The sequence below is a fragment of the Pantherophis guttatus genome, chromosome 2 (assembly GCF_059756535.1).
Source record: "Pantherophis guttatus breed Tessera chromosome 2, ASM5975653v1, whole genome shotgun sequence".
In the NCBI taxonomy this organism is placed as follows: Eukaryota; Metazoa; Chordata; class Lepidosauria; order Squamata; family Colubridae; genus Pantherophis; species Pantherophis guttatus.
This window is the reverse complement of record NC_142064.1, coordinates 155,901,803-155,916,458: the sequence shown is the minus strand read 5'-3', so window position 1 is coordinate 155,916,458 and position 14,656 is coordinate 155,901,803. Positions and strand designations below refer to the sequence as shown.

At 39.6% G+C, this 14,656-nt stretch overlaps 1 protein-coding gene across 5 annotated transcripts in view; it reads left to right on the top strand.

Moving 5' to 3' along the window:
* RPTOR (regulatory associated protein of MTOR complex 1) overlaps window positions 1–11,922 on the top strand; it is a 420,799-nt gene extending 408,877 nt beyond the window's left edge. For all 5 annotated transcript variants that reach the window (XM_060688771.2, XM_060688770.2, XM_087887079.1 and 2 more), the window contains 3 exons: window positions 7,979–8,095; window positions 8,757–8,886; window positions 9,820–11,922. In XM_060688771.2, coding sequence (XP_060544754.2) covers window positions 7,979–8,095; window positions 8,757–8,886; window positions 9,820–9,888 — 316 coding nt within the window. In that variant the 3' untranslated portion in view covers window positions 9,889–11,922. The remainder of the gene's footprint in view (window positions 1–7,978; window positions 8,096–8,756; window positions 8,887–9,819) is intronic.
* Window positions 11,923–14,656: the final 2,734 nt, after the last annotated feature.

Genomic DNA, 14,656 nt, shown 5'->3' with positions numbered 1-14,656 from the left:
CAAGCTAGAAATGTGTTTTGCGAATCAAGAAAATAAGCAGATATGATCACTAGGTTAAATCTGTTGTGCAAATCCAGTGATAATGTCCTGGCTAATATTAGACAAAACCCGGAGCTTCCCAGTATAAGTCAGTAGCAACAGCAGGAGCTGGCTATCAGATAATATTACCTAAAAGACGTGTGACTTAATTTCTGTCATCCCAGGACTAAGCCCCTGTGCCTCCTTATGTACTCACTGCTGATTATTTATTTAGTATACTTGTATCCCGCATGGTCCCAGCAAAGCCAGCCCATGCTGGCGTCTAGCAAAATTCAATAAATAATGAACATCCAAATAAAACATGTAATATTATGAAACAATACAATAGTCACAAATCAAAAGCAGTCTAAACTGGCAAAACAAATCATGGCTTCAGCATTATAAGCAAACAAACAAAAAACACATAGCCCCTCCAGGAGAAAGGCTAAGCTGTAAAAATAAGTTATTAATTTGATCTTAAAGCATGCCAAAGAAGAGCACGGCTGAAGAGCACAGATGTCTTCCAGAGTCAGAGGAGGGAACTGGTAGCACACGAGCTGCTCCCAAAAGAGCAGCTGATGTCAGGGCAGCTTTCTTCTTGGGCAGCCTACAGAACTCGGGAACCCACTGGATCCCCAAAAACCGCACAACTGATCTTGGAAGGGAGAAATACCTCTGTCTAAAGCAGGAAAAGCCCCCTGCCCAAATTTGAGTTTTTGTCATATTAGATACATGCAGCATCTCTGAGCCTGGATGAATAATATAATTTAGGGAGACGTTCATGTCAGGAAAGATGCTGAAAGTTCCCTGTTAAGCAACTTCCTCCTTCTGCATGTTATTCACCCTGCAATCCTGGGAATTGACATCCAGCACATCTGGAGGGCACAGCTTTATGGAAGGACGTTATAGTTGCACTGGTTGAGCAACAGCATTTAAAGATCATAGATTCACAGCCAAGAAAACATAAGATCGTGAATATGGACATTTATTAATTCAGAAGACAGGAAAAGATTAATTAGAGATCTGTATAAAAGGAAGGCATACAGAGGAGAAAAATAATCATCTACCACCCCTCTCCTCTTTCCCCCTTCCTTCAGAGGTAGAGCAAAGTCAGTTCTAACTTCAGAGAATGATCTGTCTGCAAGAGAAACACTGAGTAGCTTGAGTGTCTGTTTACTTCTTGTGGGATTTGGGGACATCTCTTTTTCTTTCTACACATTCTGCTTTTATGACTGTAGCAAGAAAGGGCGTAGAAAAAGTGACAGCAGTTGTAGATAAACAAATATTGTCATGTCTTTTCTTCTGCCTATGAAACAAATCTAAAAATCACGTTCCTTTGACTCTGAACAAATTACTCACAATTACTTTTGTTTTTCAGCAATAGGTAGATATTTCAGATTTTTTTTACCCAGTAACTAAGTCTCAAGCACTACAATGACCAGAATTCCTTGAAGGTGATTTTAGAATCTCAATGTTGCCTTAGCCCAATAAGCTTTTTCGAAAAGTTGTCAATTATTTTAGTACAAATGCAGTCTTAAGAGTGAGAGTCAACTTTAGTGACAGATTTTTTTTTTTTAATTTGATTTATATGCCGCCCTTCTCCGAAGACTCAGGGCGGTTTACAATGCGTTAAGCAATAGCCTTCATACTTTTGTATATTTTTATACAAAGTCAGCTTATTGCACACAATCTGGGTCCTCATTTTACCTACCTTAGAAAGGATGGAAGGCTGAGTCAACCTTGAGCCTGGTGAGATTTGAACTTGCAGTAATTGCAGGCAGCTGATGTTAATAACAGTGCTTTTAGTCTGCTGCGCTACCAGGGCTCTTTCTAATTTCTGTTTTTATTGATTGTAGCAATGGATGTAAAATAAAATGGCACTAAAAGCAGTTGTAGCACATACAGAATCTTTTATTCTAAGATGGTTTGAATCTGATCTGATCACTCCATTATATGTTGCTAGCAAATTACAATTGCTCACTATTTCCAGTGCAGAAATCTCTATTTATATTTAGATTGTTACAGAGGCAAGCCATTAATCGGTAGCAAGGCATGGAAAGACTCCTGTGTAGGAGTGTGCAAAATGTTTTGTACGCCAAATGGTTTGTGCTTGAAATGCTTGGCTTCAAATTCACTGCAGGTGTTCCCAACCATTTGTTCCCAAATGTGTTTTGAGGTGGAAATGGCCTGAGCCTGAACAGAGATTTCTTTGAGCATGTGACACTTCCAAGAGAATTGAAATAAGCCTTTGTGAACTCAAGGCCACTGTTTCAAACTCCAAAGAGGTTGTTTGAAATTCAAAATGTTTTGCAACTCAGGAGGCCATTGTAGCTTTTGAAGAACTAACAATGCCGGAGCTGGACCATTTTAGCATAATAAATAAAGAAAGGTCTCACTCTGTGTAAAAATGGAAGAGACAAAGGCACTGATTTATGCAGGTTATTCAAGAAAGGGCACCAGAAATATAAACATTGACTGATTTCTGTAATCGCTTTGCTGCTCATGTGGTGAGTGTGGTACTGTGTACCAGTATAAATATTTTATATCAGCTAGTTGGGTGGTATACATGGTAATATACATGGTTCAAATTGTTATTTAGGAATACAAGTCTAGATCTACATCTATCTTACTTCTCCCCACCATACTCGACTCCCCCTACCCACTTTAGCACTCCTGCTCTCTCTGTAGGGCAGGGATGCTGCATGATAATGTTGCTACACCACTGGCAGCTTAACACCAGGTGTGAAAGCTGGGGCATCTTCTCCCTGTGGCCTTCATTTCATAGCATTGAGTACTGGCAACTCCCTTTTCTAATTGTCTGGCTGAAAAATACAATCTTCTTTTCTGCATCAGTGTCAGGTTTTTGTTTTTGTTTTTTACAAAGTCTTGCTTAATTTGAAGGCCTCCAGTTCTGATGGATTGTGACTTCCATCATTTGCAGACAATGTGACCAATGCCATTTGCTGCCTAGGATGATGGGAGCATATAGTCCAACAAAACTAGAGATCAACAAGCTTAAGAAAAGCTGGTTTATGCCAAGGTTTATTTTTCAGGTAGAAAGGAATTATATGCTCTCAGCCTTCAAGCAGTTCACCATCAGCTTCCAACTGATCTGTGCACAAAGAATCAAATATTGGTGCTTCCATCATTCATCCTATTATTAGAGCTCCGTTTTTTCTTCCATGTCAGTGCACTATTGCTATTACAACCCTTGCAGTTCCTCCATGCATTAGTACACTCTCGATGGACCTGTAGCTGCCATTCATTCTCCCTGCAGAAATCCTCTTTTGATTGTATTTTTAACCTTTTTAACCTTTAAACTTTTAATTCTAGAAGAATGTGACCCTCCCAGCAAAAGGTCTTGTTGGAATACAGTTGGCATTGTTATTAGTAGTAGCAATAGTAATAATAATTAAATGCTTTAGATACTAGTCACCTAATAACTAAAGGGAAATGGTCAAATAGTGGAACATACTGCAGTCTGAGGAGAAGGCAAGACCTAAAGAAAAGAAGTGAATGGTAACAATCAAAGAATCCTGCAAAAAAGATATTATTGACACTTTTGCAAAGAGAGACATGTTCCTGGGAGCCTTTGGAAATAGGCAGCATACAGATAAAGGAAATAAATGCATTAGTACCAAGAGAAGAGAATATATGTAGCTCAGAGTTGAACATCAGTGCACTACTTACGTTACCTAGTTTGGTAATGAACCATCTGCAGGAAAACAATCAAGCTCATAGAGCACTGAGGACCCCACAAATACATTCAGAAAGAAGGCCATGGGCATGAAAGACAAATAGGAGAAATTAGTTATGGTCTAGGAAGGAGAAAAATAGCTGTAGAGCAGAAATAATCAGAATGTGATGTGTATTAAGAGGAAAAAAATAAGGACTGGCAGATTGAAGAGATTTTAAAAGAAATAGTAATAACTAATAGATCCAATAAGACAAGTAGATAAAGAAACAATATTCAATATGAGGGTTATAAAACAAGGAACAATAAATAACCTCTAATAAGGGGAGGATCCCATGTGCAGAAATAGAAGAACAAAAGTAGAAACAGTCAAGATCAGGGCTGTCAAACTCAAGGCCTGGGGGCCAGATCCAGCCCGCGGGATATTTAGATCTGGCCCACGGGGCCGCCCCGGAAACAGCAAAGGACCAGCCTGTGATGCTCTGCCAGTGAAAACAGAGCTCGGGAGAGCTGTGTGTGGCCCTCCCGAGCTCCATTTTTGCTGGCAGAGGGTTGCAGGAGGCCGTCCCAGCTGAAAACAGAGCTCGGGAGCCCATTTCCCTGGCAGAGTGCTTGGGCCACCAAAGGAGCCCCCCACATGAGTGATGTGATGGCCACACCCACCATGGCCACGCCCACCCCAGCCCTCCAAAGTCAAACAGAACCCTGATGCGGCCTGAATGAAATCGAGTTTGACGCCTTTGGTCAAGAGTAAGTTAAACCAGGCAGAGCAAAAAAGATTAATTTCAGAGAGTAATGTAGAAGAAAATAGAGAAGAACTAACAGAGCTAAGATAATGTCTTGATGAATTCCAGATAATTGAGGTTTGGCCAAGAAAATGTCTCTGACAATCAGCAGTTACTCTAAAAGCCTGCTGGCAGGCCTAAGAATTTCAATCCAGCCTATGGCAACTCAAAAGCAACAAGATACTACAAGTGAAAGTTCAACTCTTGAATTATTTCCCAAAAGCAGAGGGATAACAATCAAACCTTTGTGAACATTATCAGAAGTGGCCAATATAAACAAAGTATATCTGACTATTGTACAAAGCACATTATACAATAAAAAAGAACTAGTTTCATGGATTTTAAAGCAATTTGATGCAGGAACAGGATATTCAAGCTCTTTATTTTTGAAGTTTCATCAATTATTAATAAACCTTTCTCAACTTCTTATGAAGACCAGTTTCTTGATACATGTCACATAACCAGCAAGAGAAAATCCTAAAAAACGATTGAAATGAGTAACAACAACACCACCACCACCCCACACGCACACACAAACTAACTCTTGGAAAGTCAACCTGCATTCACAATTCTACAACCCCTAAAAGATATGTATGAAACCCAAATGATAGAAAGTTCCTTCATACTCTGGATTTCATATATATCTTTTAGTTTCTTTTTTTTTTAATTGATTGATTGCATGATTAATCTAGTTCCATAAAAGGGGAAAGGGTTAAAATCACTATCCACACATTTCTGAACCACATGAAGAGGATGTTATAGTAGTTTTTTTTTTTTAAATCAAATTATTTTCACCTTTTTATTTGCAATAAGGACGCTAAACTTGAATATGATTGCTAAACTTGCCCAAAGTAATAGAGTCTAAAAACTGGAAGGCTGACCCTGGAATGCCAAATAGAGAGCTCTGCATATTTCATTGCCATTGCTGTTGGCAAAATTATTGCCAGTTTCCTTCTCTTTTCACAGCTGCAGGAACAGTGGATCACAAACAATTAAAATTTTGGTTTAGCAATTATTTGGTATGAGAAACTTGATAATATAGGAATTACATTGTTTCTCCTTGTATGAAAAACAATTCGTGTATTTAATTTAGAGTATTTGGTTTCCAACAGGGGCTAACAGGATCTCTCTTTTTTTCTGTTTCACATATTATAATTGTCTTCCTTTCCCTCTTCTTTTCTGTTCCTTTCCCTTCCTAACACACTGTCACCCGCTCAGGTTTTCCTAGATTTGTTAAATGGAAGTAGTCTATCCAGGGGGGGGGGGGGGGGGGGGGGGGGGGGGGGGGTCTACTTACCTCCGCTACCAGTCGCAACGGGAGCGCTCGCACTCATGCATGCGTAGATTGTCCATGATGACATCCGGATGGGTGGGCGGAGCCTCCCGCCGCTGTTACTACCGGTTCGCAAGAACCGGACCGAACCGGGAGCAACCCACCACTGAGTCTATCACACCTTTACTTGCCTTCTGCTAGAACACTATTTTTCAAATTTGGCAACTTTAAGATGTGTGGACTTCAACTCCCAGAATTCTCCAGACAGCTGAAGTCCACACATCACAAAAGTTGCCAGGTTTGAAGAAACATCCCTTGAGAAGGTCTCTGGTGCAGAACTGGGACAGGTAACACCCCAAGGGCTCCAAGACTGACCCTCTCCAATCTGAAGAGGTTTGCAGCTTCTGGCAAACCACTCGGCAGCACCTACTGTTCTTTAATGTCTGAGTTCTTGATGCGCCTGAAAGAAAGCAGTTTTAACTACCAAGCTAAAGATTTCCCATTACTGTCTGCTACATTTCAATATTGGCATTTAAATTATTACACTGACATTCAAGGCTATGACCAGATTTATCGATGCCTTTTTTGTGATTTCTTTTTTCCAGCTGTTTGTGGTCATTTCTCTTAACGTAAGTGCAAGAGAAGCTGAGGTCAATATTCAATATTCCAACAATCTTAATTTGAATCTCTTGGTAATTATTATATAAGCCAAATGATACTCCCACCACTTTCAAAATCATTCATTCTTAAAAAAAGTCATAAATGTCTTAAGTTACTGCTGCCTGTCTGTGATGTGCTTTTAAATTAAGTTACTGCACTGAATCAGAATTACTTCACAAAACTTCACAATTTGCTAAGACAAAGTTGCTTATGCTGAAAAATTGGGAGATTTAAGTCTTCTCTTTGGTGTGCTTCTATGACATTTTTGAGCTGAAATGAGTGCTCTGGCCTGAGATAAGACTTCATAAACTTGGCAATACTGCACTCTTTACCATAAAAGAACCTGAAGTACCTAACTCCTGAATGAAATCAATCAATACATTGATAAATAATAAATAAAACTAATATGATGGGGAAGTGGTTCCATCACATGATTTAAATCCATGTCGGTTGCCATCTCTCAGAACTCACTGAATTTTCTTCCCGAGATGAAACAAATAGAAAAACCAGATACAGTTTTTGTGATGACTTCACACAGAGCCTGTTGAGATGGTCTTGGGAGAACAGGAGGTTGTCATGCAAAAAGTGCAATCCATAGAAACAAAGAGGGCTTGACTTGCAAGGTTGATGTTAGTCCCATGAGATACAAGTTACAAATTTAATGAAGCCTGCCCATTACAATAGTGATTCCTAACGGTCATAAGATGACATTTTTTGCAATGGTGATTAAGTGATCACCACAATCATAGCTACGAACACCATGATCATGAGTGCAGACACCACTGTTGTTCAATGAACCCATAGTTTGCTATGATACTGTTTTGTCAAAAAACAGAAGTAACAGCCAGTTTTCAGCAAAACCATCATAAAACGCAATCAAAAGACCATGGGACACCGCAAACAGCCATCAATGCACCCAAAGTGCAGACTCATGACCATGAACTGACCATCGGAACTTTTAATCCGGGTCATAAGTCCCCTTTTCAGATAGATCATAAGTTGAGGACTATCTGTAGTCCAGGTAAGAAGTACAATCAAGATTATTAGTTCTATCCTTATAGTAAGGTTACATTAACAAGTCTTGCAAACCTGAAAGTATCTTTTCTCTTCTTTATTTTTACTCTCTGGGAAACTAGGAAAGGTCCCTTCTGGGACACTTCCCACTCCCCTTTTGTTTCCATGGTCTGAAATACTTTTGGCATGGTAGTTGGTCTAGGTTGAGAGTCTTCCTCCTGTCTCCCAGGGTCATTACACATGGTTGGAGAAATAAAAAATGAAATGACCCATACTGTATGCATTATTTCCATATATACAAATGAGCTGAATCAAATATGTTCATGCTGATTTCTATACTATCTCGAGCTTTGTGAATACTTCCTGAAAAAGAAGCTCACAAGGATGAATAAGGCAAAGGAGAGATGTTGATAAACTAAGCATTAACTCTGCACTTTCTTAATTTGACGCTAATTAGAAGTTTCTGAGATACACAAAGTCTCTTTTCCATGTTGGGACAAATTATTAATGGTCCGTTGCTTCATCTGTCTGCAGCGTAAATGGAGATGTCCGTTTCTTTGATCCAAGAATGCCAGAATCAGTAAAGGTCCTCCAGATAGTCAAAGGATTAACAGCTTTGGACATTCACCCCCAAGCCAATTTATTTGCATGGTAAGATCTAAAGGTTTTCAGTCAAGCAGCTTTTTGTTCCTCCAGAAATCAAAGGAAATAATTATCTTATTCTTAAAGACACTTCAATTTCTTTTCCTTAATTAAGCATATCGTATCTGAATTGCAAATTTCTGGACAATCAGTAGATGGCAGCTTTTTATGAGTTTTATGTATCTCTTTGTTACCATCTAATAATCATCTCCTTTTTGCAGCCCATAATATATGTTTATTTTTGATATAAATAATGTATCTTATTTCCTTTGCTTTGTGAAGCTGTGTTTTATCTCTTAAAATTTTCGTTAAATTCAGCAACTTGGCTTTTGTTCATCGTGATTCAACTCACTGAAGAAGCATTTTCTTTATTGAGAATAGCCAACGTCCTATATCCAATTTCATCAGCTTGCTTGCTACTTGAGTTATCAAATTAGACCATCCCGAAGTTGCACGTTCTATTCCTATACCTGTGACCTTTGTTGAGCAACTCCATCTTTTGCTCCAAGATTGTTTTTGGAAGAGGTTATGTTGAAAATTCAAAGAGTTTTTTTTTTTTTTTTAATCACTTGAGATGTCTTGGAACCCATGGTAGATTAACAGAGTAGAAAAAGTCTGCTCTTAAGTCTTAACTATTGGAAGATTAATATTCTTCTGTTTTATTTTGCAGCGGTTCTATGAATCAGTTCACTGCTATCTACAATGGGCATGGTGAGCTGATCAACAATATCAAGTATTATGATGGATTCATGGGCCAGAGAGTAGGTGCTATCAGCTGCCTAGCCTTTCATCCACACTGGGTCAGTCTCCTTTCTCTGATGTAGAACTTCTCTTCTAGAATTGAATAGGTTTTTAAAAGCAGGATTGGTAAAGGTATCCAGAGGGCACACCGTTAATTACAGTTTTATAATTTATAAATGGCATTACAGTTATTATTTTAGTTTTAAATTCCTTACGATGTGCTTTTACTGTATTGTAAGCTGTCCCAGGAAAACTTGGTTCTGGAAAGCAGCACAGAATATTAAAATAAGTATACATATACTGCACTAACAATTCATTTCACAAAATTCAAACGCTGTTCCTATTCCTAGATCAGATTTCTCAAATGTTATTGAATGGGAAAACTCACATGTGTTTAACATGTGAGAATATTTATGAGCAACTTTGTACATTTTTTTAAAAATGAAAGTAAAATCCAGTCCACAATAATGAAGCAATATTGAGCTTGTCAATATTCCTGGTCTTTCAGTCAACCTGGTGCCCATTTTATTTAGTGAGGTGGATGAAGTTTGAGCATACACCCAGAGGAGGCTTTCTGTATATTAGACGACTTCATGGCTGTATTGTATATCTGTTTGTTTTTAATATGCCACCTTTTCCTCAAACTCTGCAGAAGTTGCTAGCAATTTTCTTGCCTCACTTCAGAAAAACAGCTTGCTGTTTCCCTGCTTTCTGAATCTCCCTGCGTTGAACTGTAGGCATGAGATTCACCCTCCATTCACACTGAGACAGAGAAGGAGGGATTGCCTCCGCAGTGGTATCAGATAAACCCGGTGAAACAAAAAATGCCTTTGATCCTAAAGCCAATCAATCTCTCCCCCTTTGTGGGAGGAGGAAAGTTAGTGCTAAGCACGAATTTTGGCTGCCAACTAAGGCCAATCAGAATTAATACGTCCCTTCTTCTCTTTGTGTATATAATGTACTTTTTTTTTTCTCTCTTTCTCTATCCACAGCCTCATCTGGCAGTTGGAAGCAATGATTACTACATCTCTGTGTACTCAGTAGAGAAACGAATCAGATAACAGCGTGTGACTGCTTTGTCAGAGCTGGACATCTTCTGGCAGGCAAAACCATGCCTCACTTACGATGTACATAGTGAAAATATGACTTGAATGTTAGTGTTGGCTGCTGCTGCTGCTGCTGCTGCTGTGCAACCCCGTGACTTGAACATTTTTTTTTCTTCCTGACTTAGCTACTGATGATTCTGCATCAGAGGGGAGGGAGAGAAGCATGGTCTTCTTCATAGTTGGAACTTCCAGGAACTGTTGGAAAAGGAGAATTTAAATTTTCAGCGAGTTCCACCGCCCGCCACCACTACCACTATTAATGGCTGCTTCTCTGGTTGTTTAAACTTCTTCTCGGAAGAGGGATGGGGTTTTCCTCTAAATCAGGAACGAATTCAGAACATGCTCTACTGTTCCACATGTTCTTCCTAGAAAGTCTGTGGCTGCTACCTGTTTTGTGCCAAGTGCTGCCCTGGCAGTTGCATGCTAGCAGGTTGCCTGATTTGGATAGTCCATGCGTATCTTTCCACTCTGTATGCCACTGGCCACCTCTGTCATTCATTGTCCTGCCGGAAACAAGAGGAAAAAAAAAATTAAGGAGAATCTTAAGGGAGAGAAAGAGAGAGAGAGAAAGTTAATGCTGCAGATAATAGAGTTGGCTGCCACTGTGGAAGGGAAAACAGGAAAGTACCCCAGTTTCTGTGATGTTCATTGGAAAACAGGCATAACATCTGAGTAGCTACATGAAAAAGCATTACAGGGCAAGAGACCTTCCCCCTTTATGCCCTCGCCATCCTTAAGCAGTGACCCTCTGCTCCTCTTACTCATTGTAGAACCCCTTAAGCACAAGAAATGGCCTGCTACCTCTGCATAGACAATAAAAATTTCACTTATTGTACCACTGCCTTAAATCCACCCTCCCTCCCCAATTCTGTTTTACAGAAGTGCTATTGATCATCTTATTAATGGATGCAGGTACTTGCAGCAGGCTTAAGGCCAGTGCCCACGTAGAAGTCCTTCCTCTGCTTCAGACACTTGCACAGTGGCAAGCTCTGTACATGCCCAGGACTTTTATATTCGCAGGGGCACGTGATCACTGCAAAGAACGGTTGATTTCCCCTACTACGGAGACCACGATCTGGCCAAACCTAAGAGAAATAATCTCATGTAGGAAACAGCCTCAATAGCTTAAGATCAGAAGGCCTTCCTTGAATTGTGTGAATTGTGCCTGAATTGTGTTAATTCTTCTGGCATTGGCTCCAAGGGCAGATGTCCACAAAGCTGTGGAGAAGCGTGAAAGTGAAGTCTCACAACCGTGAAGAGCAGGGAGCCATCCTCTTCATCTTCTCTATGATGGAACTGAGCATTGTCTTGCTTGCAAAATCCACCTCCCGGTTCTCATTATGAAGCCTGCTTTGTGCGTAGTTTGCTAGCTGAGAACCATTGCCCAAGCTGCAAAATTAGTGATGGAAATAAATAAGTGTGATTTTATATACCAGTTTGCTGATTCGAGTGTCAGCTCTGCTGGAACATTTAATCTTTGTCCCCTCCCCATCCCCCAATTGCCATGCCTGTCCCTCCCCAAGTGGCATTTAACTCAGGGAAGATTAAATAGTTGATTGTGCTCCTAAGCATCAAGCCAGAGTCTGGGATCCATTTATAACTGACTTAACCTACACAATTAAATGAGGATATGATTATTATTTTTTGTAACCTATATCCAATGTGTTTATTTCAAGAACAAGATTCCTCGTGCTTCCTCTCAGCTTGCATAGCCCGAAGTAAGGCTATGGTAGTCTTTCTTTCAAATGCCATCGTTTTTGAAAGGAAGAGCTGTGCTTTTTTTTTTTTTTTTTTTTTTTTGCAAAGATCTGAGATGGTGATCCAATCATGAAGTTTAACCAAAACTCCAGAAAGCTTACACAGTTCACTTCTCTATTTATTTTCAGGAAAATGAAAAGGAATAATAAAATAAATAAAACCAGACGATTGTAATGTAAGAGTAAAACAATTAATGAAATAAATGTTAATAAAATGTAAATGCCAGAAGAAGCCCTTGGTTGTTAGAGTTAACTGTTGTTTTGATGCCGTGAAAGTAACCTGGGGAATGGATGGGGAGGGAGAGGAGGAGACAGTTTCAAGATGGTAGCTCTCCTTTCTTGAGCAGAAGAAGAGAAGGTAAGCACTGCTGCTTGGATACTCTGCCTCGGCTGCCTTAACTTTTCTACAAGAGCTACAGCTATTCTTTGATTTTCAAAGTGAGTGGGCAGAAATTGTGTCTATGTATGTGAATGTGTATGTGTGTATCAGCCTGGAAAATCACCTGGCTCCTGTTTACCTGTGATCTACAGCTCACTCTAGAGAAGAAACTGCAAACAGAAAAAGAAATGAGTATATGTGAAGCCAATAACTCCCAATCTCTGCGTGCCTTGACATATGTGGTGCTTGCGACAATATATCAACCTTTCAGGTGTGGTGAAAACTAAAATTGGGTTTTGGGGCAAGTGTGATATTCAGAAGAAATAAGACTTACAATTTAGTTTTTGTTGCTTCTGGAAATGACAAAATTGAGTTTCTTACCTTTTCCGTTGTTAAAAAGAAATCTAAACATTGGCCCAAATCAAAACATGTCAATTTGGGGGGGGGGGGGGGGGGATCTAACCTAGTTTAATTTCAGATAGTGCTACCAACTAGATATGCTTCTTGGTCTTGTACGCAGCCCTCCAGATGACAGAAGGTTTCCTCTTTTTTTACATTTTTAGTAATATATTGCATTTAGTAATGTGTTGGCTCTAAATATGATTTGCATTCTGCCCCCTCCATCTTCACAAGAAGATGTAACATCAATACCTGGAAATATCCTGGAAAAGATAATCAAAAAACATCTGTGAACAACTAGAAGCAAATAAAGTTATATCTAGTAGCCAGCACAAGTTTGTTAAAAACAGATCATGCCAAACTAATCTTATTTTATTTTTTGATAAAGTAACTAAATTAGTAGGCCAGCGAAATGCTGTGGACATAGTATACTTAGATTTCAGTAAGACATTTGACAAAGTAGACCACAACCTACTTCTTGGTAAGCTAGAAAAATGTGGAATAGGCAACATCACCACTAGATGGATTTGTAGCTGGCTGATAAACCACACTCAACGAGTAGTCTTTAATGGTATTACATCCACATGGAGGGAAGTAAGCAGTGGGGTATCACAAGGCTCCGTCTTAGGCCCAGTACTCTTCAATATCTTCATAAATGACTTAGATGAGGGAATAGAAGGGGAACTCATCAAATTTGCAGATGACACTAAACTGGCAGGAATAGCCAACACCAGTGGTGGGATTCTACCGGTTCTACCCGGTTTGGGCGAACTGGTGGCAGGAGGCTCTGCCCGCCCACCCAGACATCATCACGGACGCTCTGGGCATGCGCAGAAGGCTCTGTGCATGCAGAGAGATGATGCACGTGCTCACATTTGCGAATCGGTAGCGAAGGTAAGTGAATACCACTACTGCCAACACCCCAGAAGACAAGCTCAAGATCCAAAAAGATCTTGACGAACTTGAACAACGGGCCCCCATCCAACAAAATGAATTTGTGTAAGTACAAATTAAGAGAGACCTGGCTCAAAAACAGTAACTGTGAGAGGGACCTTGGAGTCCTAGTGGACGATCACTTGTATATGAGCCAGCAATGTGCAGCAGCAGCCAAAAAAGCTAATACAATCCTGGGTTGCATAAAGAGGCATAGAATCAAGAACACATGAAATATTAGTACCACTTTATAAAACCCTAGTAAGACCACACCTGGAATACTGCAATCAATTTTGGTCACAATACTACAAAAAAAAAAATTGAGACTTTGGAAAAAGTTCAGAGAAGAGCAGCTAAGATGATCAAAGGCCTGGAGACTAAAATATTAAGAACGACTGCAGGATCTGTGTTTGGCTAGTCTAAAGAAAATAATTAAGGGTGACATGATAGCAGTATTCAAATATTTGAGGGGCTACCACAAAGAAAAGGGGGTCAAATTATTCCCTAAAGCATCAGAGGGCAAGAGAGAAGCAACCTGGAATTAAGGAGAAACTTCCTAACAGTGAATACAATTAACCAGTGGAACAACTTGCCTTCAGAAATGGTGGTGGCTCCATCACTGGAGGTTTTTAAGAAGAGACTAGACAGTCATCCAAAATGGTATAGGTTCTCCTACTTCAGCAGGGGCTGGACTAGAAGACCTCCAAGGTCCCTTCCAGCTCCTATTCTCTACTCTAAACTACTCTAAGCTACAGGTACAATCAAGCCTTTGATCACATTTTGTGATGAATATAAACTAGTATTTGTAATACTAATTAAAAGTGTGATGCAGGTAGTCTTGTGTCACATTCAAAAAATTGAAGAGACTGTAGTTTAAGCACTATTTTGTGTATCGTACTTCATTATGTAAAGCCCAAGCTCTACTTTTTCTAACATAAAGGACAACACAAGACATTCTTGTTCTCATGTTCATATAGAAATTAAGAGGATTGTAAGAATCGGTTTACAAACTTTCACAACTTGATGCACTGGAGATGTGTGGGATTGTAATTACAATTATCTGCAGCCAGCAAAGTGTGTTGGGAGACAGATTTTGTAGTCCAACAAAAAAACATTGGGTGAATAGTTAGCTGGAGCATGAGCTGTTTGGCCATAAGCTCCTTAGATAGGCCTTTAAATGCTGTTTTTAAATGTCTCCCACTTTCTTTAGTACAGTAAGAGTAATACTGATCAATATTAATATAAAGATTGCAGA